The following is a 27,606-nucleotide window of genomic DNA, read 5'->3' on the forward strand; positions in this document are numbered from 1 at the left end:
GTATCCTATATGAACAGTTCCTAACCGTTATCTAATAGAAACATGAATATTCATATTAGCCATAATGTCACTTCAAGAACTGTAAACCCACGAAGGTAAATACTCAACATGTAAGCCTGTTACTAGACAAACGTTCGTCATGATCACGTGGTCACAGTCCTGACGTACGGGACCCAATTCTGGGCGTATCTTTATGCGCTGAAACTGACAGTTATACTTTCTCGCGCCCTGCAGGCTCCTGGGTGACTTTCCATAGAAATCTAACTCTCGCAATTTTACTTCATATGACGCAATTCTGGTTAGTTGTGTGATCTAGTTCCAAGAGAAATCGAGTTTGGCAATTTATTCTTACTCATTGATTAATTTAATTCAGATGGTGCATTGATTCTTTTGAAATGTTCATCTTCAGACAAGATAGATCGGTTAATTCATGTCAAGAAAATATACATTATTAGTAAACTTTTATTAAATAAAAGAACATGTGGATATATTGTAGACTCATATAAGTTTAATATTTAGAAAAAAAAAAACTTCTATTGGGTTAAATAATTATCTTTAGGTTGGATAGAGCCGGGAAACAGTTATACTTACAGTTATAACGCTACGGCGCAAACGGCGTTCGATGGAAACTTTCCAGAAAACGCGTATAAGACGAATCTCATCTGTGAAGTCCTTATTAAGTCTCCGGAGAACTGTGTCATCGTCATGACAACGAGGTCATGTGAGATCTTTCCGGAGTCAGAACAGGTAAGCTACAACATCACCATGTAAGTTCGTTTCGTGCCAAATCATAGCTTCCGAAACTTCTATAAAGATCTCCCTCAAAATAAAATAAAACTGTTAGAAAACTGCTTATCCACTAGAGAGCCTGTGTAATAGAATGTGTAAAAGTAAGTAGGCCCGACGTTTCGATCCTAGCAAGATCTTCTAAAGAGGCTAAAAAAAAAATATATATATTAGAAAAAAAGCCTCTAAAGAAGATCCTACTAGGATCGAAACGTCAGGCCTACTTACTTTTACAAGATCTCTCTCCACACAAAACACGTTAATGCATAAATGCTTTTAAAGTACGCATTCCTTTCGATGCTTTTAAAGTAAGCATTCCTTTCGATCCTGAACGACCAACTGTTTTCCTATTAGATTTTAATCACACGCAAAACCAATCGGTTTCTCTTTGAATTTGCTTTTGAGCTTTGTTTTCCATATGTTTTACATTAACTATACTTAAAGATTTGAAAACTATAATTAAACTAATGAAATACACTGTATGGTTGAACACGAGCCCATTTCACTATATTGCTCCAAACTCCAGTGAACTTTTTTCTGAAATTTACATTATATTTCCGCACCAAACCGTTTCATTACTCCTGGAAATTGGAACAAAAAGAGTTCCCTATTATTTAATCCCGACAAGTGTTCCTTACAGGCTGTCAATGTACTCTTAAATTGTAATTTGCAGTATGGGTTGAACATTTTCTTTTATCTCTTAAGTAACATACGTGAGTATCAAATCAACGATGTGTTTGAAAACAGAACATACATAATGTCAACAGAAACGCAACATAGCTAAGCAAATTTTGGCAAATATTTCAAAGGTTTGTGAACAAAAGTCATGGGAAACGAAGTTTTCTGTAAGAGATATCCCTTACAGAAAACTTCGTTTCCCAAGACTTTTGTTCTCCTTCATTATTTCTTAAGGCAATTTTCCTACAGGCTATCAGTCATAATTCGCAAAGCATAGAACAATTTAAGGAGTTTTGAGACAAGTTTGCTGCTGTTGCTGCTAGGATTTTTGGAAGATAGATGCTCTTACAACCTCAGATTTTCATTGCGTAAAAGATCGCTTTGATTTAGGCAGTGCAATGGAGGAATAGCGATATTTGTACGCACATCAATCTGCAGCTTTGTACGAAGTCGCCGCTCTAATCGAGCAGCGGTTCAAAGTAGCAGTGAGGTACTGTATATGCTTGAACTCCCGCACACCTTACTGTATGACTAGTAAAATAGTGGAGCCCTAATGTAATAGAAGCCAAGCTATCTTCGTAGGTATTTTTTACAGATGTTGTATTTTTAATTGTTTGAGACACTACAGTAGGCCTAGCTGCTTATTTATGATTCATCACTTACTTTTGGTGGAAAAAGGTTAAATTTCATACTGCACAGAAACATAATTGTCCAATGTGCAATTTACGTAGCACCATGCATCTGCCTAAGTGCCTAATATTTTTTTCTCACAGAAAGTATTGATGTTGTAGATCTGTGCTATGGAGACTTGAACAGCAATGATAGGCCTAGTGGCGAGGGAAATTTGGCGAGTAGATTGTTCGTCAATAGCGAATACTTTTAAAAATATTTGTCGAGGCCTGAAAACCTTTGAAACATGACTCTCATGGTAAAAATCATGGATACTTTTCATAAATGGAAGATGGATTTGCCATATTGAGTACAAGAATCCTGTTGCTTGGGAGGTCAAATCTCCATTGAGGTCAACAGAGGTCAAACTCTGAAAAACCTTTTACATGGTATCTAACGATGGAAATCGTGGATACCTCTAATACTTGGTGTGTGGATTCATAACTTTGAGTACAAGACCCCTATTGTTTTTGATGGAGGTGTGTATAGCAACGAACAGTATACTGACCTGTGTTTAACATGCCATAGCGTTATATTGTATCAAAATGGTGGTTCGGGCCATTTCTATTGTAACAGCTAGCTCTGAGAATACTAACAACCAGAAGTCAAGTGCACTGAAGTCATCAAAACCTCAATGCATTTTGCATTCTGGTTTTTCTTTCCACTGATTCCACCAACACTGCAGAAAAGTCACTGTTAAGGTTGTGAGACTAAAACAAACTGAATGACAGTTCACTTAAATCTAACAAACTTTAACTCATTGTACGCCATTATCACAGGGTTTTGAAGAAGCCAAAATCGGTAATTTTATGTTTATTCCGAAACGGATGATTTTGGAATCGGTTGCTACGGCAGTTACTAAAAGGCTAAAACCATTACGCATCCCTAGTCTATAATGAAGTTACATTAGCCAACTTATAAACCTCAGGCACAGGCTAGGTCTCTAGACCTAACGTTAATTGCCTTCGATGTTGGATTAGCCTCAAATAAGACATCAGCAGTAAAACAGTGACTAGCAAGATCGTTCGCTCATCCATTTGAAGGGTTTGTAAGAAATTCCAATCTGGGTTAACGTGTAATGGAAGTGGTAAGGATTGGTTTGAAATTTGAATACAGCATACTGTTTATGTGCAATAATAAAAATATTGAACGTTCCGGCGCAGTGGTGTACGGAGTAGAATGTACCAAATTAGTATATCACATGTAAAAAAGATTCATTTGTTTTCCCTAAAACAATGAACTTAATTTGTAGGTATAGACGTGAATTGCTACCGACATTAATGTGATAAAAAGTTCATACACTTCCAACTTCAGATTTCGTATTTCAATACCCCCCCCCCCCCCCCGTCTTTGTACTGTCCTAACCACTCATCCTCTAAATTTTTGTTAGGGGGTATCACTTATACCTGGAATAAGTTATTATTACACCTGGGTTAAGACCTATGCTATATTCACACGTCCGGAACAGCCACCGGTGATACCCAGGACGGGAAGAATAAACACTATTAGGTAGCCTACTGATAACCTTCAATCGGCTATGATTATCTTTTGGTCAATTTGATTAAAAAAGCGTTAGGGAACTACTCGCAACAAACAAACAAGCAAACAGATTAAGTAATCTAGCTAATTGTAATCCTTCTGTTATAGATAAACGGATTATTTCATGTAATGGATATCTCATATGTAAACAGAGGATTCAGAGTGACAAGGAAGGCAGAATGACAAAGGGATGGGTCAATTGTATTAGTCAAAGATCGAGATAATTCAAAAGTTTTAATAAGCCGCCGGACTGGAGAGTATTCAAAAGTATAAACACAGACACGAACCCATATTTGAACTGGTAGAAAAGGCACCCCGACCCATCAGGCTATCTTTTGATTCACCACATGGTTGAGGGATTACTGAAACCATTATACAGGGAAATGTTGGTGGAGGAAGGGTGGCGCACGGAGAGGGGGAGAGGGGGGGGGAGAGGGAGGCCTTGATTCTACTTGACCGTCTACCACACTTCAATAGATGGTGGAAGGCAAAGGCATGGATCAATTGTATATATTAGACAAAGACCAAGATAATTCAAAATGTTTTAAGCCGGATCGTAGAGTACTAAAAGTATACAAAGACACACGAAACCATATTTAACCTGGTAGAAAAGGCAATTGCCCCACCCCGGCTACCCCGTTCCATCAGGCCATCTTTTGATTCGCCACACGGTGGAGAGATTACTGAATTCATAATACAGTGGTGGTGCCTGAGAGGGGGTGGGGGGGGGGAACTCTTCATTCTACTTGACCATCTACCATACGTCTACCTTACTCTTCTTTGAAGGCAAATTCTGTTGGTGACAGGTTGAACAGATACGATCTAGCTGCTAAGACGAATGACGGACTGATCGAAGAGATTTATCCAGATGTACGAGAAGAAATGGAGATCCTTAATATTAAAAGAGGGATCCTCAGCGCTTTACAAATACAAGTAACAGAGAAACGTCAGACTAAGATCGTTCGGAATGACCTCAGCATCCATGGAAACTGCTCCTCTGATATGTCCATCTCCAAGTTGAAAGGAGACGATCTAACGACAGTGTTCAGTGTAACCAGGGACTTAACGTCGTGTAAAATCAATACTGCACAGGATGAGAATGTATGGTTAATGCTTTCTCCAAGCATGGTAGGACTATTGTTTTCCCCTTCAGTGCATTTTGATGCTTTCCAAGCTCATTATTGTACAATGCTTTCCTCGTCCGTGGTATGCATATAGGTCGCAGGTGGGGGGGGGGGGGTCGGGGAAGGTTTGCCGAATCCCCGTTGTCAATCGGGTAGTATGACGAAATGTGGGATGAAGGTTAATTTATTCCCTTTTTAATAATATAATGTAGAAAAGTTGAAATACTCATAGAGAGGGCGCTGTGATATACTTGCTCTAAAAGCCCGACCTGTTTGCATGTGTGGTACACTACCTGTTTATGAAATGTGTCATCCTTTCACGTTCCTTGTTTGTGTAGAATGTATAAAAATAATTTCCTGGTTATGCTTTCTACCCTCAACGTCTTTTCATGAATGTTCATTTCCTCGTCCATTATGCTGAAGATGATTAAAATTGTTCAATGCTTCCAATGCAGTTATGATTTTTGTCATGACATGTTCAAAGTTTTCAATGGTAACATCGAAATGCTTTGCTAGTCCCTGAAGTGTTGTTGTGTTAATATTCTGTTTGTCAGTTTTCAGTTAATTAAGCCTTCGTTTAACGTTGTTTCCTATCCAAAGATGAACCGTGCACCGCTTAGATCGTCTCAAAACTGCAACTACGTGACGTCATCTGGTAGGATTGAACACGTGAGCTGTCTAGAAGTCCATACATATGAGCCGATGGGGATCCCTGTAGCGGGAACCATGCAAACTACAATTCATCAACATCTAGAGTTAATAGATTACGAAAGGGAGAACTACATGGATTATTCATTCCGTAGAGGTAAGTTAAATGCAGCATATTATGCACACTGTCAAGCCCACGATCCAGCTGAAGTTTCGATGAGGACTGAGCCACGACCCACTTGATGCCCACTTCCCTTCATAATCGATGCTCTGAATACGAAGCTTGGACTATGTGGACTATGAACTATGGATGTTAAAATTAGCATAATTCGTTTGTCCAGGTTATACATTAGTTATTATTAATTTAATTAAGTAATGAAAGACTGTCGTGTAGTGCTGTACTTATACGATGAAAAACTTTCATACCGTTAAAAAAAAAAATCCCTGATTTTCAATCCATGGAAAGTTCCATAGTAATTCGGTGGAATCAAGGGAACCACCGAAAACAAAATTAGCAATCTGCTTTAGGATGCGTCTCAAAGTTTCGGGCTGTCGGTTTAGTGTATAAAATATTCAAAACAATCAAATTAACCAGGAATAACATTCATTGACTTATACACCAGCTAGGAAAGGGTTGAAGCAAAATTGTAACACCCTCTCCCCTGCGGCATTTATTGACTGTGTATAAGTTGTACAGGTCGTTGAAAAAACCCAAGAAATACTAGAACAATGTCTTGCAGTAGCACCCTATATCGAATAACCTGAGGTATCAGACCATATTAAACTTTAAAATATCACGTTAAGAATAAAGTCAGCCCCTCAATCACACAAGTGAATTCAGTGTGACAACCGTGTCGACACGTTCTCTGTATGTATAGGTTACAAAGCCTATACTAAAGATAATTCAATAACCATTATATGTTAGTTTAAATCTTTTAGACTATCGTATATGTTGTAGTGTTTTATTATATCAAATTCAATCATCATTATTTGTGCAGCGTCAAATTCGTGTACTCGTGTATAGGCCTACTCGTCCCACATAGAAAAACAATATATAAAAAGGAGGAAAATTAATAAATCATGCAAAAAATGTCATCTCATTAGGTATGTTTAATTAAGCTTCTTTTCCCCCCGTTTGGGAGGGTGGACATTGAATAGACAGGTCTAATTGTATAATGGTATCTTTCACGTAAGAATAGGGCATCGTATGACTACCTCTGTAGTGAGTTGCCTATACATATAGTGTATGATGGTATTTTATACAACTCACAACCGCACAATTGCATGTCGGCACTTGTATGAAAATATATTTTCATAATATGCAATCGAACAAATAAAATAAAATAATAAACTGGTAAATTAGTACTTGTATATTAGCATTTTGAACTAATTTGAACTTTTCTCAAGATTAATCTGCTTGGATATCTAGGATATGAATATGTCATCATAGGTAAGTTGCGGTTGAACTGGAAGAACTTGTTATTGTCATTGATAATTATCGTCTTTCGCGGAAGGGGAGGGGAGGGGTTTGAGGGGGTTACGTCGGTAGAAAGATATATAAACAACTGTATATCTGAAAGGAATTAATATTGATATTGACCTTAGATGAGAGAAGAACGACTAACATCGTTCAAGAAATAGAAAAAGAAGTAACCGAGGAAGTTTCATCGGTAGATGCTTTGGTCGACTTCCGCCAACTCCTTTACAACTCCCGCAACGAAGTGCAAATGGATACCCCTCGTCAGTTTAATAAGTGGTTGACGTCTTTGCGAGGCTTGAGCAATGATTCCATTCATGCGGTATTTGACTTTATCTATGAATACGACCATTCTTCATCCGGTGAACCAGAAGAACTGGGACGGTAAGTTTCGTTAGAGAGGGAGCTAGATACACGACTCACGACTGAATCTTAATCTGTTTACATTGATCAAATTGAAACTAGCACCCTCTATATTTGGTTCGTTAGGCACCACATAATTTTGTCTTACTGTGGTATTTATTGTTTTCCACAATATTTAAGGACGAATTCAGGATTTGGAAAAGGAGGGTATGTGCATGACCGTGGGGTGTTTGAAGCCGAATCTCATGTAGGGCGCGTGGAAGGATTGGGGTGGGGGCGGTCTTTCTGTCAGAAATAGATGAGAAGTTGAAACTGGCATTCATATGCATTTGAGGCCATAAAAGGTCTGCACGAATGATTATGGCTACTTTTTATAGTTTTTGTGTGGGGTTGATAAAAACAAGGGGGACATTATGTCGCCAAACGAAATGTCGATCAATCACTTTTTAGCCATATTGAATGACGTTTCCTCACTGACACCAGACGCCGCCTTTAAAAACTAAATATGGGAAGGAAAGAGGGATAATGGGTACCCGTATATTGCAGGGAATGGGAAAATATAAACCTTACTTGGAGAACACAGGTTTTTTGATGTGGTTGAGTGGTTGTTGAGACAGACAGCCACCTCGGCTGATTCGATTGCTACTTTTAGTCGCCATGCTCACCTTTAGGTTAATATTCATTTTTTGTTTGTAATCACAAATAGCGAGTACCTGTGGGATGGTTTACTACAATGCGGGACACTTCCCTGCCTGTCGGTCATCAACACCGCCATCATACAAAATCGAATTCCCAAACCGCTTGCCCACATCATGATGTATACAATGGCATTCAGAGATCAACCGACCCTTGACCTTATCGCCGAGGGTTTTCGACTTGCTCAAGTCAACCGCACAAGGTCGACGTTTCTACCTGTTAGTGCCATGATCTACCAGTACTGGGTGGAACATCCTGAATTAGAAAACAGTGAGGTAAGATCAGATAATCACAAGTGAAATAAAAACAGAAAAGAACAGTTATCAGGAATTTGAGACAAAGCATTTTCGAAAAAAAAAAACACAAATAATAAAGCCTACTCATTAAGGATCATCTTTCATGCATCCAAACATTTTACAATGACTAAAATGGTCAACTGTGGTCATACGTTTATACTTGTTACACTTATGACTTCTAGAACCTGATATGAACCCGTGACCTCTGGATTGTAATCCTGGGTCACTGGTTCGAATCGCGTTCTAGTGATAACAAAAAGGAGCAGATTTGCTTTTTCTCAAAATTCATTACCCGAGAACATGTTTTTGTGACCCAAGATTGGATGTATTCGACCAAACGAACATAGGCCTATTTCACTGATTAACAACAATTAAATTATTGCAACTATTTAAAGGTAAAGTGCCGCCTTGGTCAGAATGACTTACATGTAAGATATATACATATTAAAGTCTACCAACTTAGTCCAAGTTGGTAGACGTATGCGATTATACATCGAAGCTAAAATTCTATATAGTTCATGTCTTGACCAGCTGTTTTGGTTTCATCGTACTCTGAGTAGAAGTAGACCAACATGTTATTTGATAATATAATCAATGCGATTTAAAGATATCAAGTATTCAAGTTAAAGGTATCAACAAATAAATCGTATTTCATTATGTCAATAAAAAAAATTGTGATATCATTAAATCATTTCATGATTCATGATAGTATTAATATAAATGTTAAAATCACTAATTGGGTTTATTTAAAATTATCATTAATTGATAAGATGATATCTAAATACCTTTTGATGATATCGATACATCAATTAATTATATCATGACTAATCTAATGATATCATTTAAATGTAAATCAAAAGTAAAACGGCAAACGAAACCTCCCCCCCCTCCCCCAATTTCAAGAGACAAAAGCAAAGAAAATGTCAAGAGTTTGAATTGTCTGGCACTTCTTGACCTTGGGCTCCTTATGCTGTCGCCTAATATGCATCATTGGGTTAATCTGCGCCTGTATATCTTACAAGATCCTGTAAAGGACTGAGCGCAATAGTTGTTGATAAACTATAGAATCATGTTTTTGTTATTTACAGCTTCCGGTTCCTATCAGGAATTTCATTCAACTTTTGGAGGGTATCATCGGAGAGGATTGCACCTTACGTTATGACGCAGACACCCCTGAAGGGATCGAAGAAAACAGACAACTATTGCTGGCATTGAAGGTAGCCTTAGTGATATCACACACTCATGGTATGAGGAAAGACACGTATAAGAAAGAAACATAAAACAAATATGATGAATACTTCATGCAGTGTAATAAACTACAACATTATATATATATATATATATGTGTGTGTGTGTGTGTGTGTGTATCTTAATATAGAGGTTTATATATAGTAATGAAAGCAGAAGGATTGCTTCTAGCGAGAACACAAACTCATATCCTTCTTGAAATATCATTCTTAGGCTCTTGGAAATATCGGAGCTGTTGCCGACCAGTATGACGTTAACAACAATAAAAAGAAGGATCAATTTCAGAGAGATCTTTTGAGATGTTCAAGAAACAAAAATGCCTCCCCTAACATCACCCTTGGTGCGATACAGGCTCTCAGACGGTTTCAACCAAATAGTTTCGTCCAGAGGAAGCTCATGGTTACGTTCTTAGATAACTCGCGGCAGAACTCTGTCCGAGTTGCATCATTCTTGTTTTACATGAACTCTGATTTTGATGCAATGGAGTTTTTGGACATCTATGAAACTGTTCAAGACGAGAACGACAGTCAATTCAAGGCTTTCTTCTTCTCGTACATACGAAGCATACTCGATACAAGGAACCCTAAACTCGATAGGTAATGCAAATATTATTAAACGAATTTGTATAGTCAAACTTGCCTGAGTTTACAACAGCATGGTTATGTTTATGGTATAGGTATACGATGTAATCGCGCGCCATCAAAATTGAACCAAAACGGAATTTTTAATGTGTTTCATTAATTTTAACACAAAGTTGGACCTGTCAAAGGGGGAAGACTTCCTCGAGGTTCGTGATCAGCCAAGGGGCCCTGGAAATTGTGAAGGGGACCTGAGAAAATAGAACGTCAAGAAAAGTGTATGCTCATTTCATAATAACTTTATAACTTTAAATGCAAAAATGGGATGTGGAAAAGTGAGCCCGGTGACGTAATTAGGGCCGTAAATGAACTGTACTATAAATATTGTTCATAGGGTTTAAACGGTTCACATTACTGTAACAATCACATATATTTACACCTGCACAACGTATTATATTATATATTACCAATTTTAACTTTATGGAAAGATACGGTATAGTGGTAGTTTGCTTATACTCCATAAATCTTTAAATTTCAACTTGAGTATCTATAGGCCTAGCTGGTGTGAATCTACACCTCTCCAGATCGCAACGGAAAAATCTTTAATTTCAAATGGCTAACAATTGCATGCATCGACCAGGGAGATGCTACTTGCAGAGATAGCCCATTGAGGGTCTCTGCAGCAACATTGTGCGTACTGTGACGTCACATCATGTAACCAGGACAACTATTATACTAAATGATATAACGACAATATGAGTGGCGGCTTCCATTCCAAGTTACCATGAATGTTGAATATCTAAGTCTAGACAACCAACCCAAGTGCTGCATGTGTGTCACCAAAATAAACAGGTGAAAAAACAAAAACAAAGAAACAAAAGAAAAGCTCAAAAGAAAAAGAATGAACACCTGTTCATTGACAGTGTTGTTACAATGTTTGTAATCACAATTTGTAACATATTCTTCGTCTTAGCGATGGTTGCTATACAAAGCTTTATAAACCATTGTCGTTTTTTGGGTTTTTCTTCACAATACATTTACATTGTTTGTTTCAGCTTAAAGGACAAACTTGTTAGAGTTATCGGAGGCGAAGACTTGCCAGAGTATCCTAAAAACTGGGGGAAATACTCGAGACGATACGAGATGGCAAGAATGTTTAACATCTCTGGAAATAATACTCTTGGAGGTTCAGTAGAGAGTGACGTCATCTTTGAAGCCGATCAGATGGTACCATCTTCGATGATGATGAGATACGCCTTGCACGCAATGGGTAAAGACTGGGACCTAATTGAGGTACACACACAGCTCCTGATTTATGAGAAATGTAGAATTACGTGTGTTCTTTCATTTCTTTGCCGCAATGGGCTTGTCGTCGGGGAGGGGGGGGGGTAATGGGGGGAGGAGTAATGAATGGTGCCTGAGTATGACTCTCTTCGTTACTTTGTGATGTCTCAGAACAGTAGAATTTAGACCTTTCATTCCTTTAGATGTTTAAGTGTTTATATTGTAACACATTGTTTTGTTACACAATGGACAGTATAGCGTAAAAGTGTATAACTCGTCCGTGTACCCCATGACAGCGATTGTGTGAGTAAATCGTAGCCTTTGGAAGGTTTGGGGGACAACAAATCATTTAAATGTACCCCTTACTGATACCGAATCAGACCAAATGAGCCATGTTAAGGTGGTGGTTTGTCATCAGAACATTTTGCAATTGACATGTCGAGTCTTGTAGGGTGGTTAACTTTGGAACCAAAAGATATATATATATAGGTTTAGTTTGTGTTGAAGATTGGTTAAAGTGGGTAACATATACCCCACAGAAATTTTTCACATGTCCTTTAGGAATCGGTTTTAGCTCTCCAAATTTAAAATGATATCAAATGAATAACAAGCTTCTCTTCTTAGACTGGTCTTCAACTGGAAGGTTTCGACGAAATGGCTGATGCACTCTTCGGTAGCGAAGGATTCTTTCCGAGTGAAATATCGAACGCCATCTTCAAGACGTTAGACGAATCCATCATTCCTAGAATGAGATCATCGGTTTTGCCCCTTGATTCACTAGCTGATAAGTTAGAAGTCTTGAAACCAACAACCATAAATAAAGACGAAAAGGCGAAACGAAAGCTGCAGAAAATGAAGCAAAGAAACCAGCCAATACCGGTCGGTAGTTTAATACAGATATTTGAGAATGGCCAACTTGTTTCAGTTGTAGACGACGAAACTGCAGATGAGGTAACAACTACTTCCCATCCATTTGTTTTGTATTGCCTTTGTTGTTGTGGTTTTCGTTTTTATGCTAAACAAGTACATTATGCGGCTTTTTTTTAAAAGAATTATGGTATTGACAATTTTGACAGGAAGATTTATGATCACGTGGTATAGTCTAAGATATATATGAATAAATGGAGATGGGCTTGACGTCACAGATTGACAATGGTGACTACATGAACAATTCGGTCATTTCTTGGATGTATTAAGAAACAATAATGACAATGATAGTAATCATGATATTAGTAGATTGCGCACGTTCATACCCATACCTTACGTATGTTTGTAGTTTATATGTGCATTGTGCTTGCGTGTGGAGGGTACGAAAATAATGAGGTGATAACAGGGTTTCACATAATGCTAAATTTATGACATAAAATCAGGAAACTCTTAAGAAACACCTATTCTCGGTGTGTACGATGACCACAAATAGGGGGAAACTATAAAAAAAAAGCCACTTCCCCACCACCTAAATACTAACTTTTATTGAATTTTGGAACGTTCTTTAAAAGGCAACATCTGTCGTTTAATTTTAAGTTTTATTCTACTCTTTGCACTTGTTTCTCTGAATTTTGATCCCAAAAGGAAGGTCAGTTCACCTTTGGTTTGTTATTTGGTTGGTTAGACAACACAGAAATAAATCAAAGCCAATGATTAATATTGACGTCGTCGGACAGGTGTGACATATTTATTTTTGATATAAATTCACTTTTTCCCCTCGAAAATATTGTTTTATTGCATGAAGTCATAAGAGATTATGTTCCAATACAAGACTTTCCACATTTCTTTCTCACTGCCTACATGTAGCCAGAGTACGAAATTCTTCCGGAAGTTGAATCCAAATTGAACCGTTTCACAGAGGCCTTCAACAAAGGATGGGAGGAGCGCTTTGCTACCATGTACATCAAGGTACTCGGACATGAGCTAGGCTTCGTGACATTAGATGACCTTAGACAACTAGCAACGGCTGTTGACAAGACTATGATAAGAGACATGTTTCTCAAGGTGAGAGAATGGTACCAGAAAGTCTCCAAAAGGCGAGGCGTTTATATATTACTTATTGATTAAGGTCCAACGATAAATGATGAGTGATCGACAGTGTTTGGTGGGCAGGTGAGGTCACGTCAATAAAATGAAACTTAAGCGCTTGGATGTAGTGCTACACTTATAGTCGGCTATCAATTAGACACTGTATTTCGGAGAAGAGAGAGAGACAGGGAGAGAGAGATGGATGCCAAGGGTGGTAGGATGGACGTTAGTCTGTAACATAGTTCCCTTTCACAAAGTTACATATATATTGATAGACAACTCATGAGTAAGATAACATCGAACCATTCACGATATTCTTTTGTTTATATCAAGATGTTTAATTACATGTCGATGAGATGTACGTTAAGCCTAAACAGGGGGTGAGGGTTCGTGAATCAGGTCACTTAACATATAACAAAAAAACGCGCTTACCGCATACAGCGATGAACGGATGAACTACAGATGTTATGAAGCTTACCCTTGAGACATTCATCAAGGTTGACATTGCCCACGTGACTGACCTTGCGGCTTCTCCCTGAAGTCTCAGTTTATAATGACAACACGATTCCCTTCACAGTGTCAAACTAAGTGTCTGGTATTTTTCACCCGGTCAGGTTGCAGTGAAATTACGTGAAGGAATGGATGTTAACCTTACCAGATCTGTAGTCTTAGCTGAGCGTGAAGTCATCGTACCTACCGGCGTTGGTCTACCTCTCCAATGTTCCTTGAATGGAACTGCTGTTGTCTCTATGAGAACGACTAGTCAAGTTACTCTTCAGCTACCGTCACTCACGGCTTCTGGAAGAATTGCTCCCAGGTTTGATATACATGTTTATTGGCCAAAAAGGCCCTAAATTCAATTAAACTTAACGTTAGTTACCTGGCGACCATATGGGAAAATGTACATTTTGGCTGGTGTACAGAGTTCTTGGATCCCGGGATTTTGAGGTGGACACCCTCCCTTTTAACCCCACTAGAAATCATGGTATTTATCAGCACAACTGTGTGTGTAGGCGTTATTATAAAACCTAATTAATAGCCTAAATATGTCTCAAATTAAAATTTGTCAGGTCAAGTTTTTCAGGGGGGACCTCCACAACCCCTCACACGGGAGTCGGCATCAGGAGCCTAGGGTGACAACTCCTCTTATTGAAATCCTGGATCCTTAATTGACCAACGACATATCCAAATACCACTTCTAAGAAGGATTTCACACGTATATGTAATTTAAATTGAAAAGGAGTTTTCTATTCTTCGTAGCGGAGGAATTCAGTTACTACGTGACATGAACATTCGTCTACCAATGAGGCAAGGGAAAGTCGGTGTGGCAGCAGCAACATCGGTTCACCACAGCACCGAAATTGAAGGGAGTGTTAGCCTATTTAATGGTAAATTCACTGGACGATTAACCGTTCCAGACAAACCGTTAGTACTCCTCAACGTATCGAGCGACAAGTTCTACACAAGTAATGACGGACAACTCGTCCCTGTTGACAAGGACGAGACCGTCGTAAAGTCGGTAAGTGCTTAAATTTCACGATAAGACCTTTGCTATGTACGTTAGACAAAAGACACAATTTCAGTTCAAATTCTTATTTCTTCCGGCAAAAGGAGACAAGTTAAGGCAATACTTAAAAATAATTTATTCCTGTTCAACACTCTGCTTCCCACTAAATTGTCTTCATGCCTTGAAGTGTTCACCCCTGTGGGATATAATGCATGTTACCTTGTGCGTCTCTAAGTTTTTGCTCCTGTTTGTTTTTACAGTGCACCCAAACTAGACACGTCTTGGGGATGGAATTGTGTATTCTCAGGGGTAATTGGTATCTGCCCTCACAATTCAGCGTGTTTCTTAACAAAACCGACGAGTAAGTTAATCCCATCATTATCGTCTTCCAATCATTATCGACATCATCGTTTTTTATGTGTTCAATTCTATCCTTCCAATTACCACATATGCTCCTTCTTTACGGAATTATCATTCAAGTTTTGTATGTTCGAAACATCTTACATAAAACCTTTTGCCTCAAAAGAGAAAAATCTGGAGACATAAGTATCGAAACGTACATATACGATTCAAGTACGTTATTTTCAAAGTATTGATATCTCGTAATAGTTTCAAACGTCGGAAATTGGCTTGGTTTGGCCACGTCACAAGGCATGACAGCATCTCCAAGGTAATACTCCAGGGCACTGTAGAGGGCGGTCGCAGACGAGGACGTCAGAGGAGAAACTGGTGAAGGACTGGACCGGCTTGGACATGCAAGAACTGCTCGCCACTGCTGCTAACAGATCTGCATTGAGGACGATGTCAGCTGCAACCGTTATGTCTCCCCGACGACTTCACAGTCATGGGACTGAATGAATGAATGAATGAATGAATGAATGAATGAATGAATAGTTTCACATATCTCTGAGAAACTAAAAGTTATCTTGTAAAATAATATAAGATCCCGAAAATATGCGGCTGGGAAACGTCGAAGTTGAAAATACGGCTTTGACAGCTACATCATCTTTTAAATCAGACACACTATGATTCTGACCGTCAGACATTCATGTTATTGTAATTCATCTATACCAACAGAACTTTAACATCATACAACTTTGAAGCTCAGTTTGAAGGTAAATCAGTGAAAGAATCACAAGAAAGTATCCCAAAGCCAAATAAGAATCGTGGCCGGCGATTTAGGAGACCAAGGAGGGAATCTGGAGATCAGATTAACGAATATGTACTCCGACTAAACTTCTCTGCTCCTGGTAAGTCGTTATTCTACAGCCAACAATAAAGGTCTACATCGGATCAATCATGAAAAACGCAAAGTAGTTTTCTTATTGCTTACGTTCCGATCAGTTGCCACAGTAGGATAACTGATGAAAAAATGAGGTAGCTAAGCAGGTTGATTATTTTCTGCCTGACAGGTTACGTTTGCTTTTAAATGTGTTGTTGTTATAGAAAGCAGTATATGATAAAGGCGTTTCATTGTTAGCAGGAAAATAATTTCTCATATACACCTCCTCAATCCGAGTTTCAGTATTTGATACTAAATAATTCGAGAGTAATGATTTATTTTTTATTTTTTATATCGTTGTGAGTTGAATTATGGAGCACACAAGGGTTGGGGGATGATAGGTAAAGTGAGAATGAAAAAAGAAATAGTATGAAGTTATCGAAAATAGCAGCAAGGGGGTATGGATAGGGAAGAACGATGTATTGATCATATCGACAGTGTGGGACGACTGCTTCCGTAACATGTCTCTTCCCGCCGTTCTATCCTCTCCAGCCAAGAACCAATTGATGCGTGAGTATGATCACCAGCACAAGACAAATGAACTTTTTTGGTATAAGTTTATATACTTGTAGGTTATTTGATTCCCCTTATTTTGAAAGGTGACCTTTTGAACCGAAATGTGACGTCACTGATGACCCTTACTCCCGAGAAGAAGGAGGTCAAGTGGAGTCTTAATATTCCTGAGATGGGTGATCTGAGAATATTTGCTGGCTTGTTGAATCTGAGCAATCCATCTACGGGAGAGCAAGGTATCCACGCAGTATGGAACGCCACTCATAATGAGACAAAGCTCTCCGTGTCAGCTACTTACATGAATTCAACGATCTCAAGCAAAACCAATTACACAGGAGTCTTCAACGCATCCGTCAATGACTTAAAGTACTCGTGGGTTGCCCAACATATTGGCACAGATTCCTTTATGATGACTAGTTTGAATAACACATACTACTGGTGAGTCATTTCACGCAGAATTGTAAGGTCTTGAAGTATAATTTTAACTTACAAACTGCTTTATATTTATCAATATCAAATATCAATATGTTTTTGCCATTTTCAGTTTGTCTCTTTCCTTTGTGAAGCTGAAGATGCACACTTAAACATATCGTAAAATATGGTAACAAACAAGCCATTTGAGATATTTCTCTTAATGTGTAACTTTCTTCAGATTTCAAATGACGTACGTTTTTAATCATAACGAATACATATATGTGATTTTTTTCCTTCTCAATCCCAATAAGTCTGTGCTGGACGAATCTGAATCCAGAAAAAAAAACTCACTCTAAAATAGTTTTTGAACGAAAATTTAAGAAAATAAGCATTCGATTTATTACAAAAGCTTTGATAAATGACACGTACTAAATCACTGCTTCTTATCTATTTCAGGGATGACGAGACATCTATTATCGATCAGCTCAATGGGACCGATTACAAAATTAACCCAGACAAATACGTCAGAGCCGACTCCTACTTGAGGTGTATGAAGAATGACAATGAAATAAATTCAGTTTTATTCTTAACTGTCTTTGGTCAGAATTTAACCCTTCAAAGCTTGGCGATAAAGACTCCAGAGTCCTACAACAACAAACTTCAGGGTTTATTCCAAAACAGTTTTATGGTAAGTTATGACAAATTTCTCAATAATGAAATAATTCGAATGTACGGTTTCACTGGTGTAACCTATCATCCGATTGGATGGAAAGGGTGGAATAAGCTATGTTGAGGACCAAAGGTAACTAGTACAATGTTTCTTGCGACGTGACAAAAAAACAAACTTTTTAACCTGATGCAACTATATTTGGCCTCCTCAGAATGTGTCACTTTTCAACGCATCAATATCTCGTGACGTCAGCAAAGAAGACGAGAACACGTTGACCGCGACCGAGCTTAACATGTCACGTGGTAGCTACTCGACCCTCCTGAAAATCATTAAAGACGAAAATCTTACCGAGGCAACACAAAATTTTACGTGGGGAATACAATTCAGGAACGAGTCACAAAGTACCGGAGTGGTCAATAAAGGTAAATAGTCGCCTGGTGTTATATCGCGAGGACTGACAAATACTGCAAATCACCGTTATAACATGCTTAGTGTTAGAATTATTACAACCTAATATATGTTATTCCAAAAAACAAACAACAAATACATCTTTTCAAAACTGTATTTAAAAAAAAGTCATGTTGATGACTGTGTATATATAGGTTATTTACGTTCATTAAGGTTCATTGTGAAAGACTTAATACCATGTTCATGATTGGAAGTATAACAACAACCTATAATTTACTTTAAATTTATAGCAGAAATTGCTTAAGATAGACTACGCATCTAACATATATATTCGTCACATATACGTTCTGTAAAACGTCATTGAAATGTTATGAAGCAGATATCTGATAAGTTGCTCATGGACCCAACGCCTCACTTAAAGAAAGATCATTGTTGTACTTGGGTTATCTAACTGGCTATCTATTTTATAACGTTTGAGTATGTATTAACAATACACTAAAAGGTCGCTTAAATGATTAACTCCTAGTTAGAAAACTATTTTACTTAAAACCGATCGTTTTTCTATTGTTTCAGATGGTTCTACCGATGACGTAGAAGATGGAAAACAGTTCAATATTACTACGTTTGTTTCATTCTTCGCTCGTAATGAAACAGTTGGTGCATCAGTCCCGAGTTACTACGTTTCTATGAATATATCAGTTCCAGTTATACGTTCCTTGAATTTGACTGATCAAACTAGGCTTCAATGGGGATTCACCAGTCGTTTGACCAACCTTTTGTCACTCCCAGAGAATGACTGCGGTTATTTGTTTCAGATCAACAGCAGTATCCCATCACTAAACGTGAGACATTGCTTTGATTTGGGGTTGGACACGTCTTTTCTCTCCAATAATAGGACTGATCTTAAATTCATGAAAGCTAAAATCCGTATGGAAATGTAGCAAATTACAACGGTTCAGCTAAGGTAACTACGTAGGGCTGCTCGTTCCTTCTCCGACCTCACTTCGCCCTATCAACCGTCCTCTCTCCGCTCTATTTACAAGTGACGTATACTCTTCTGCCATCGGCTAGAGAAAAAATAATTCAGGCATCATTTCTATCTCTTGTCACGTACGGTACCTTAACTTTTTCAAGTCCCATAATGCTAACTAAAGTGTTTGTCCGTTCCGATGATCAACTAAGGCCTGTAATTAGTTCTATCTGTATAGCGTCTCCATAGTTTCCCTTTTTCTCTCTTCACATTCTCTGAACGTCATCTGTGTACTTCTAAATCAAAACTGACGAATGGGAAATCGTTTTTAGTTAATCTAGGGAGTTACATCCCATTCTACCATAGCCTACTATGTTAAGTGTATTCCTCTCATAACATTTATGATCTTGCAAACTATTCTTAGCATATTAAAACCCAAAACGTTGTTACTTGTGTATGTGTATATCGTACATTATCTCAATATGTCACACTTCAAAGAAATAATAATTACATTATGCCAGAAATATATACAAAAAAGGGGCGCTCATCAAATCGTAAACGACGAAGTCACTTTGGTTCATACACGTCATCTTAGCGTCATGTATTTGTTCCTTTTAGAAGTCAGTGGTCCTAAGTATTTATGTGTCTTTTGACTTTAGCCACAATTTAACCTTAGTTTCTTCTTTGTATTTTTTGAATGCATTCCTCTAGCTTGATGTCTCTAACGAGCTTTCCGTTGTTAACAAGACAACCGGAACGATGATAACAACTTACAGCCATGTTATTCGGGAGCGTACCTCCGGCGAGCAGCTGAATATATCTACCTACGGGCTACTTGATCCTGAGACAAAAGAGCTCAGAAGCGCTTATTACTTCATCAGTCCATACCATAACTACAGTGGCGAATTAATGACATCATTGAACGACGGATTTGTTCTCCGAGACAACATTAGTCAAGAAAGTTCATATTTACCAAACATGGCTAATTTTTCTCAGAATTGTAAGCCCCAATTAAATACTCATTAGAGTGAAATTAAGATCTGAAAATCATGTAATGAAATTGAAACCGTTATGTAAAGGAGGTTAGGTGGTATGAAGCGCTCGGATCTAAAGACTTAATGCAAGAAAATAATTGTCTTGAAATTATAACTTGTGTGCAAATTGGTCATCGGATTCCTTTTGTGGAGGTTGCATCTACATCTACCCTCCAGCAATGTATCTTTTCAAATGCAAATTCAAATGATCAGCTTTCACATGGCACTCCCTCTATTAGAAGAGAACAAAATCGTATGACGTGACATTTCAAACCATGCATTACGATACTCAAATTATTCAAAAGTACTCAATTGTTTTTCATACTCTTATATTTTCAGACTTCATTAATCTGAAGCCATGGAGGAATGCCAACATGGGATATTATTTGACGAACAGTATGCTCAACGTCTCTTCCACTCATAGTGTTCAACTCGATGGGCCAATAACCGAAGTGAGCCTGCTGCATCTGCTGAATACTACTCGTGACGTCATCAACATGACCTTCCACGGTGACCTGGACTCTTTAAAGGAGATTCTTCTTAACGTTTCTTACACGTTGACAAACAGTAGTATCAACGTTGATAATCATCATGAAGTGAAAAGTCCAGTTATACTTAACATTGATTTAACGCATCATTTATCTCTAGATAGCGACCACGTAAATCATAGCCTTATGATGGAACTTCAGGGATCAAATAGTAGTCTTAACCTAGATCACTCTGTAGAAGGTGACTTTACTTCTATTACATTGATCAGTGAAGTCAATGGTCACATTCATAGAGATAATTCCATTCGAAGCTTTACAGATGGAAGGATGCGATGGGGCAAGTATTTAAAATCTCAAATAAGTCATGGAACAATTATTCAGGTACCGTCCTTGGTAAACTCATCAGTAACCGCTGATTTCACGATCGATAAATTGAGATCGTACTCACGATTTGACGTTATGCAGTCAAACCTTTATTCCCAGATGGAATCCATCTTCGGTGTGGGTAGTTTACATGGCAGATTAAATTTATACAACTTCAGGACATTCTCCAAATTTGCTCAATCTTCTGTGTACGGACAATCAATGATTGAGTCAAGGTTTTTCAATTGGACATCAGCTGGGGGCATAGATGGTAATGGTTTCGCAAGTTTATCTGAGTTTGGCAATGTCCAAACGCATGGTATACTTAAAGTCCATTCACCATTTGCTAAGTTCGATTGCAACTGCTCCACTGAAGTTGACGGTCGTGAAGGAAAATATTGGGTGAAAAATATACAATCATCAAATCTTGTCAACTTTGAATCATTCCTGGGAAATGGGATGTACAATTTTTCGTATCACATGGATAATATTGAATCATTGTTCACATTTGACGGGATTGATGGGTCGTCCGATTTTCACATATCGTCACTGCTATTGAATATATCAGCTGTTAATCGACTCGACTTTGATGGGTTTGATAATACGTTTGATTTCGAGAGGATTCATGGTTTTTCGGACGTTACAATGGTATCATTCATCGGTGATAGTAATGTAACTCACTACTTCCAAATTGAATCATCTAGCAACCTAAGGACCTTTGAAAAGGTGAAAGCTGGCTTGCAATACAGCGTGGACAGCGAGATGTACGGTACAGGTCAACTTTTGGGAACATTCGTTGTCTACAATAACTATGACGTCCTCAGTTTCAGCTTAGGAGAGGTGTCACTGAAAGGTGATTTGACTTCTTACCTTGTTAACTCAACATTTGGCCACTTTTCAGAAGTACACGACATGGCTGGACCATTTGCCTACAGTTTTGCAAACTCTGAAGGAAATTACGATCTTTCATTGTCTTTTTTCAACGCAACCGGCAACTACACTAGTAGCACAACGGGAAGGAAGAGCATGTTCGTTGTTGAAAACGTGACGAACGAATGGCATTACGTTTCATCAACATCCATCTCTAATATGAATATTAAGGCAGGCACGTCACTGGTTCACGCTACTGGTTTTGCATCGCACGAATTACTTCTTAACACCTTTCAGTTTCACTGGGATACGCCACTTGGTAACATCAAAACCGAAGTTCAACACAATCAGCAAAATATGCAAAATATCTTTACTTTTCATTCTTCTTCAATAACATTCGACTTCCGTATCGATGGAAAATTCGTCAATACAACTAGCTATTACTATGTAATGGGTGAGGGATTCCTTGATCTCTTCACATTCGACAGTTTTAATATTTCTGCTTATCATGATGGTATGACTCGCTTTGGTCGTTCGTCAGCAGGATATGATCTAGTCATCACAGAGGTGTCCACTTTAAGTTTTAAAGAATTTTGCCACATGGAGAGTATGAACTTTACATCAAGCATATTCAATCTGAGTACCATGCTGGAGAATAGGGTTCACAACTTCAAAGGTTTTATGAAGTACGATTTTGCATCATCAGAGAGTATCATCAATCTTCAAAGCCACCTCCTGCATCACCAGTTTTACTCGATTTTAAGGGCGACCGAATCTAAAGGCGTGACACAATTGGATAGAGTCGAAGTTAGATCTAGAATGAACACGACGTCATCAATTCATCGGCATATCTTCAATACAAACCTTACCGTTTCTGGCATGAGGGGTGTTTTTAAGGTAGACAATATTAATTGGAACGTCGTCGAACAAATTCAGTTCAGTAATCTTTCCATTGATGTTAGCTCTGTGTATGGACATAACGGCCAGACTTCATTGTTTACTTACGACGGTTTAAGTATTAAGTCTAATGTTTCGATATCAAGTCCCAAACTACTTTTCAAAACTGATTATTCATATAACGTACTGGGTTCCTCTGGATTATTCCAAAGAGAGAACGTCAAGTTCTGGGGCATGACTTCCTTTAGAGCATATAAAGTATCAGGAAGGATCGTATTTGAGTCTGATGTGAAAGATCAGACAGGTATATCGTCGTTTGCCGAATATCATACGAAGCATAACATCACTTTCGAAAGTCCATTCATCAATTTGACTTCCGTGGAACGTATGGAAATGCAAGATCAATTGCACATGCTCTACTTCAAAAGACTACAGAATAATGGAACCTTCAATTTGACAATTCTGGGAGAAAACATGCACCATGGGTGGAGCACGTTAGTAGAAGACAGCTCTGGCTGGTGGACACTACAAAATATGGTGTTCACGTACGACTTTATGAGTCAAGGCTCTGTTAATTGCTCGAACTCCTTTCTTTTTACTATTGGCGGCTGCTCTGGGTTCGGTCATTTTGAAGAGATGGTTTTAAGTCATACTACGCAGATATCAAGTGAAATGCTTAATGGTACGTCATCGGCTAACTATACCCTGGCAGGGGTTAACGGTGATGTGAAGAGAATTTCTGGTGGGTCAAATGCAGCATTTGATACACCGGTGGGAAGATTGATTGGCGATGCAACAACTGTAGTAAGAAAATATGGTAAAACGTATCACCTCCACTGGATCACTCCAATCGGAGAGATCAATATGACGATCGATCACGTTCAGAAAAAAATTAAAACCCTATTCCAGTTTGATAGTGCAAGTATTAGTGTTACATCCAGTGTGTCTGGGAGCGTAGTTAATGGCACAGGAAACATGATAATTTCTGGAAATGGGTTTAAGAGCTTAGCTACGTTTTCAAAATTCAATGTTACCGCCGATCTTGAGGCACAGGCTTTAGTATTAGGAATGGTATCCGGGGATTTCAGTATGCACCTTACAAAAGTAAATGGCTTCAGTTTCAAAAAATTCTACATGTCCGAAAGTTTGAATTCTAGCACCGAGAATACTAAATTTGCGAGCATGCTATCTTACAATATGAAGAATACTGTTGGGTTCTTCAATATAGATTACGTTCAGCTTTTGACCGGAGTACATGCTCAGAGTCCTTTCGTTGATACCAGTTTCTTCTATGGAGCCGAAGCACAAGGCGTTCGTGGACCAACCCAAGTTCAGAGATTTAATTGCACAACCGCTGTCAAATGCTCTTCCTCGTTATTTGTCTACAAGTTAAAGACTGACGTGGTGGTGGATAACTCACAGAGTATATCACACGTGGACTACATAGCAATCATGTTTGAAAATTCAGTAGAGAGTGGTCAATCAGCCATGCTGGCTGTAGGTGGGTTTGAGCTCATAGGGCAGCAATCAACACTAGTTTACGAAAAATTGGTTGCTGGAGCAAACGTTACTGTATCGACATCGCCTATTAGTTTATCTTTGCAAGAAACTTACGAAGTAGTGGATTCTAATGGCTTGTTTAGTAGTAAGAGTTTCAGGTTAACTTCTAGAGGTACGATGAACTCGGTGCTTTCATCCGGGGATTTCGAGCTTCTAGCTGGAACTGCCAATCAAAATGGAGCGTTCACTTTTGATAACGCAGTCATGTCGTTGCTATCCACAATTAATAGCCCAACGACAAACTTAACATTAGATACCAAGTTTGAGATCCAAGGTCAAGTTCGATTTTTGCACTACAAGTATTTTAACCATAGTGCATTCATGTATTTGGATATGCCAGGGGAAGTAATGCAGCATTCTTACACGTTCCAATTAGAAGAAGGATCTGGATGGTTTCGCAACCGTGCCATGAATATGACCTACAGTGGTGAAGACACCGGATTGTTTAACTCCTCCGTTTCATATCAATATTCTCGTGGTGATCCTTCAGACGCCGGTGTACACGAAGGATTTCAATATCAGATCAATATCGCTAGTAGTTTCCTGAATGCCTCCTCCAGTAGCATTTCGTCTACATATGAACCTACAAAACTTGCCGACGATGATAATGATTTCGAAGAGTTTGAAGCAAATCTTGCAACTCCGCTTGGTGATTTTTATGGGTTTGGCCTAATGCAAACTAGGAATTTCGAAAAAGTAATACACTTCCATTTCGTAACTGCATTTGGGGAAGGTAATGTTACCATGACCGTAGCAAGAAATAAGTTTGTCAATCCATTCCAATTTGAAGATGCTAGTTTGAAAGTTGATACAATTTTTACTGGTAAGTTTGTAAACATGTCAGGCTTTTCTCTTTTAGCTGGAAAAGGCTTTTCTGGCCCCTTTAACTTTGTCAATTTCACCGTGACAAGTAAATATGTTTCTAGTTTACCGTTGGAAACAACAGCTAGTTCTGATGCTTTTATGTATATCACTCATATGAATGGTTTAGCATTCGAAAAGTGTCATTTTGCTGAGAACTACCAAGTTGACTCCGACTTTCTGAATGCAAATGCAATGCATGAAACAACCGTTAACAATTTACGCGGTGTCTTTGACTTTGACTATGGGTTAACTGCGGCTGATTTCCAAGTTCGCAGCAGTAAAGTTGACTTAGGTTATGGCTTTATTTCTGACATATCTGGTGCTCAAGGCGTATCTCATTTCAAGAGGTTTAGATGGAGTTCTAGTGCAAACACTTCTTTGCCAATGTTCACACATCAACTCAGCGGCGAGCTCAACATATCCAGTATGGCGGGACTTACTCAAGCAAAACACATGACAGCGGAGTTTGTGCACTTATTGGAAACTGGTGGACTATCCTTTCTAGGTAACGGCGACTTCGAACTCGTGGATAGCACTGCCACATTCACTTTTGACACAGTAAACGTACTCGTAAACGTTTCAATGAAGAATGCCGATAAAGCTATGAAGTTAACTTTCACTCATGTCGTGTACAATTCTACCGGATTTTTGTTTTTTGATGAGTTCACTGAAACAAGCGTTTGTGAAATAACATCATCCGACTCATCAAGCAGCTATAGCTCATACTTACAATACCTCCAAGGTCGTGGTTTGTTTAATTTCGGTGATTTCTCGACTGGCACCAATGCATTGTTCAGCAATTCCAAAACCAATTGGACCTTTGATATGCACACGAAAATTCACAATGCAACCAACTTTTTGTACTTCAAACTGATGGACACCAACTGTAGTATTAGTATGAACATAGGTGATGAAGACATGAATCATATGTATCGAATGATTATGACAGATTCCTCTGGATGGTCGAAGTACGGTCAAATAGATATAGTTTACGAAGGCGAGAACAGAGGAGTCTTCAACTCGAATGCCTCCTATCATTTTCATGTCGATGGTATGTCAGAGATGTGGGTCTACGATGAATTCAGTAATACCTACATGGTGGAATTCAACAGTGAGCTGATGAACGGTAGTGTCCATAGCAATGCATCTATCACTCAGTCAGAGGGCTTTCTCTCATTTCTTGAAATCAAAGGACAAACATCAGCACGAACATCGAATGGTCTCGGTGAAGCGGAGGGAATGATCCTACTTCATGCCAGTGACGTCAGTGTGCCACTGAAGGCTAAGGATTTCTCTTTCCACGGGTCAGTATCTTTTGAAGACTTTTTGCAATCGGGTGTTACTGCCAAGGCAGACTCATTATCACTACCGCAAAACCACGAAGGATTATATGCTTCATGGTCACTAGAGAGTCAAATGGGTTCGGCAAACTTTTCCACTGGCATCTTGTAATGTCATCGTGGATTCGGAGCTTAAATACGTTCTTCGTGACATTTTAAGTCCTTGATGAGCTAGTTAAACAAATTTCATGTATTCCTCTCCTCTAATTTCAAAGTAAACTAAGCCGTTTTTTTTAACGTAATAAATAAATATTAATGATAAATAATAAACAATCGACAGTGATATCATTGTTCTGTAAATTTGTTGTTCCTCTTTTTGGGGTGGGCGTGGGGGCATTTTTTTTTGGGGGGGGGGCACAATTGTGTTACGATAAAACTGTTCGAAAGCGACCAAAACGATACAATTTGGCATCAGCAGCGTTATTGATTGATTGATTCCGAATAATTCACCACATCGCCATTGGGACTGTACCTCCGGACTGCTCATGGTTTACTCCCGACGCTTTACCAATGAATGGGTATAGCCGCAAGGCAGCGGAGCTGTACTATAAAGGTTGACAAGCCCGGCCTACCGAAACCATCTGGTTTTGAAGCCCAATCGGACCGCCACTTCTGTCAGTTATTAGATTATTAGATTCAAGGAATTAGTTACTTTGTTGCAAATTGTTGATACATTAGATGAACAAGTAATCATTTCGCTGAAAATTACTACAATATTTACATGAGGATCTTAACATGTTGATGTTTCCATTGTATTACTTAGTCTTTACAATATTGGTATATTAATTTAATATAACAAATGTCTGATATTGGAAACCCTCGATTCCAGTCTGTGTTATCCACTCAAACAATTAATGTTAGAATTGGAACTGAATATCCTGGAGAAAATAATATAACTTGCAATATCCTTAAAACGAAAAGTTCGCTCTGTAGCACGCTATATATATATACATGAGACAACTGCACAGTAAGTTGTATAAAAGAGAGATACCATACTTGAAACTCAATAGACAACAAACATAAC

The 27,606-nt window shown here is 38.5% G+C and overlaps 1 protein-coding gene across 2 annotated transcripts in view; it reads left to right on the forward strand.

Annotated features, from left to right (window-relative positions):
• LOC139982278 (uncharacterized) overlaps window positions 1–26,873 on the forward strand; it is a 32,366-nt gene extending 5,493 nt beyond the window's left edge. For both annotated transcript variants that reach the window (XM_071994968.1, XM_071994974.1), the window contains 20 exons: window positions 560–747; window positions 4,459–4,800; window positions 5,397–5,601; window positions 7,050–7,305; window positions 7,991–8,255; window positions 9,365–9,493; window positions 9,738–10,120; window positions 11,158–11,395; window positions 12,011–12,337; window positions 13,181–13,378; window positions 14,017–14,219; window positions 14,663–14,921; window positions 15,170–15,270; window positions 15,987–16,159; window positions 16,791–17,142; window positions 17,575–17,806; window positions 18,000–18,210; window positions 18,770–19,038; window positions 19,878–20,166; window positions 20,540–26,873. In XM_071994968.1, the coding sequence (XP_071851069.1) occupies window positions 560–747; window positions 4,459–4,800; window positions 5,397–5,601; window positions 7,050–7,305; window positions 7,991–8,255; window positions 9,365–9,493; window positions 9,738–10,120; window positions 11,158–11,395; window positions 12,011–12,337; window positions 13,181–13,378; window positions 14,017–14,219; window positions 14,663–14,921; window positions 15,170–15,270; window positions 15,987–16,159; window positions 16,791–17,142; window positions 17,575–17,806; window positions 18,000–18,210; window positions 18,770–19,038; window positions 19,878–20,166; window positions 20,540–26,694 (10,775 nt within the window). In that variant the 3' untranslated portion in view covers window positions 26,695–26,873. The remainder of the gene's footprint in view (window positions 1–559; window positions 748–4,458; window positions 4,801–5,396; window positions 5,602–7,049; window positions 7,306–7,990; window positions 8,256–9,364; window positions 9,494–9,737; window positions 10,121–11,157; window positions 11,396–12,010; window positions 12,338–13,180; window positions 13,379–14,016; window positions 14,220–14,662; window positions 14,922–15,169; window positions 15,271–15,986; window positions 16,160–16,790; window positions 17,143–17,574; window positions 17,807–17,999; window positions 18,211–18,769; window positions 19,039–19,877; window positions 20,167–20,539) is intronic.
• The last annotated feature ends 733 nt before the right edge of the window (window positions 26,874–27,606 follow it).

This window comes from Apostichopus japonicus, chromosome 2 (assembly GCF_037975245.1).
Source record: "Apostichopus japonicus isolate 1M-3 chromosome 2, ASM3797524v1, whole genome shotgun sequence".
Taxonomy (NCBI): Eukaryota; Metazoa; Echinodermata; class Holothuroidea; order Aspidochirotida; family Stichopodidae; genus Apostichopus; species Apostichopus japonicus.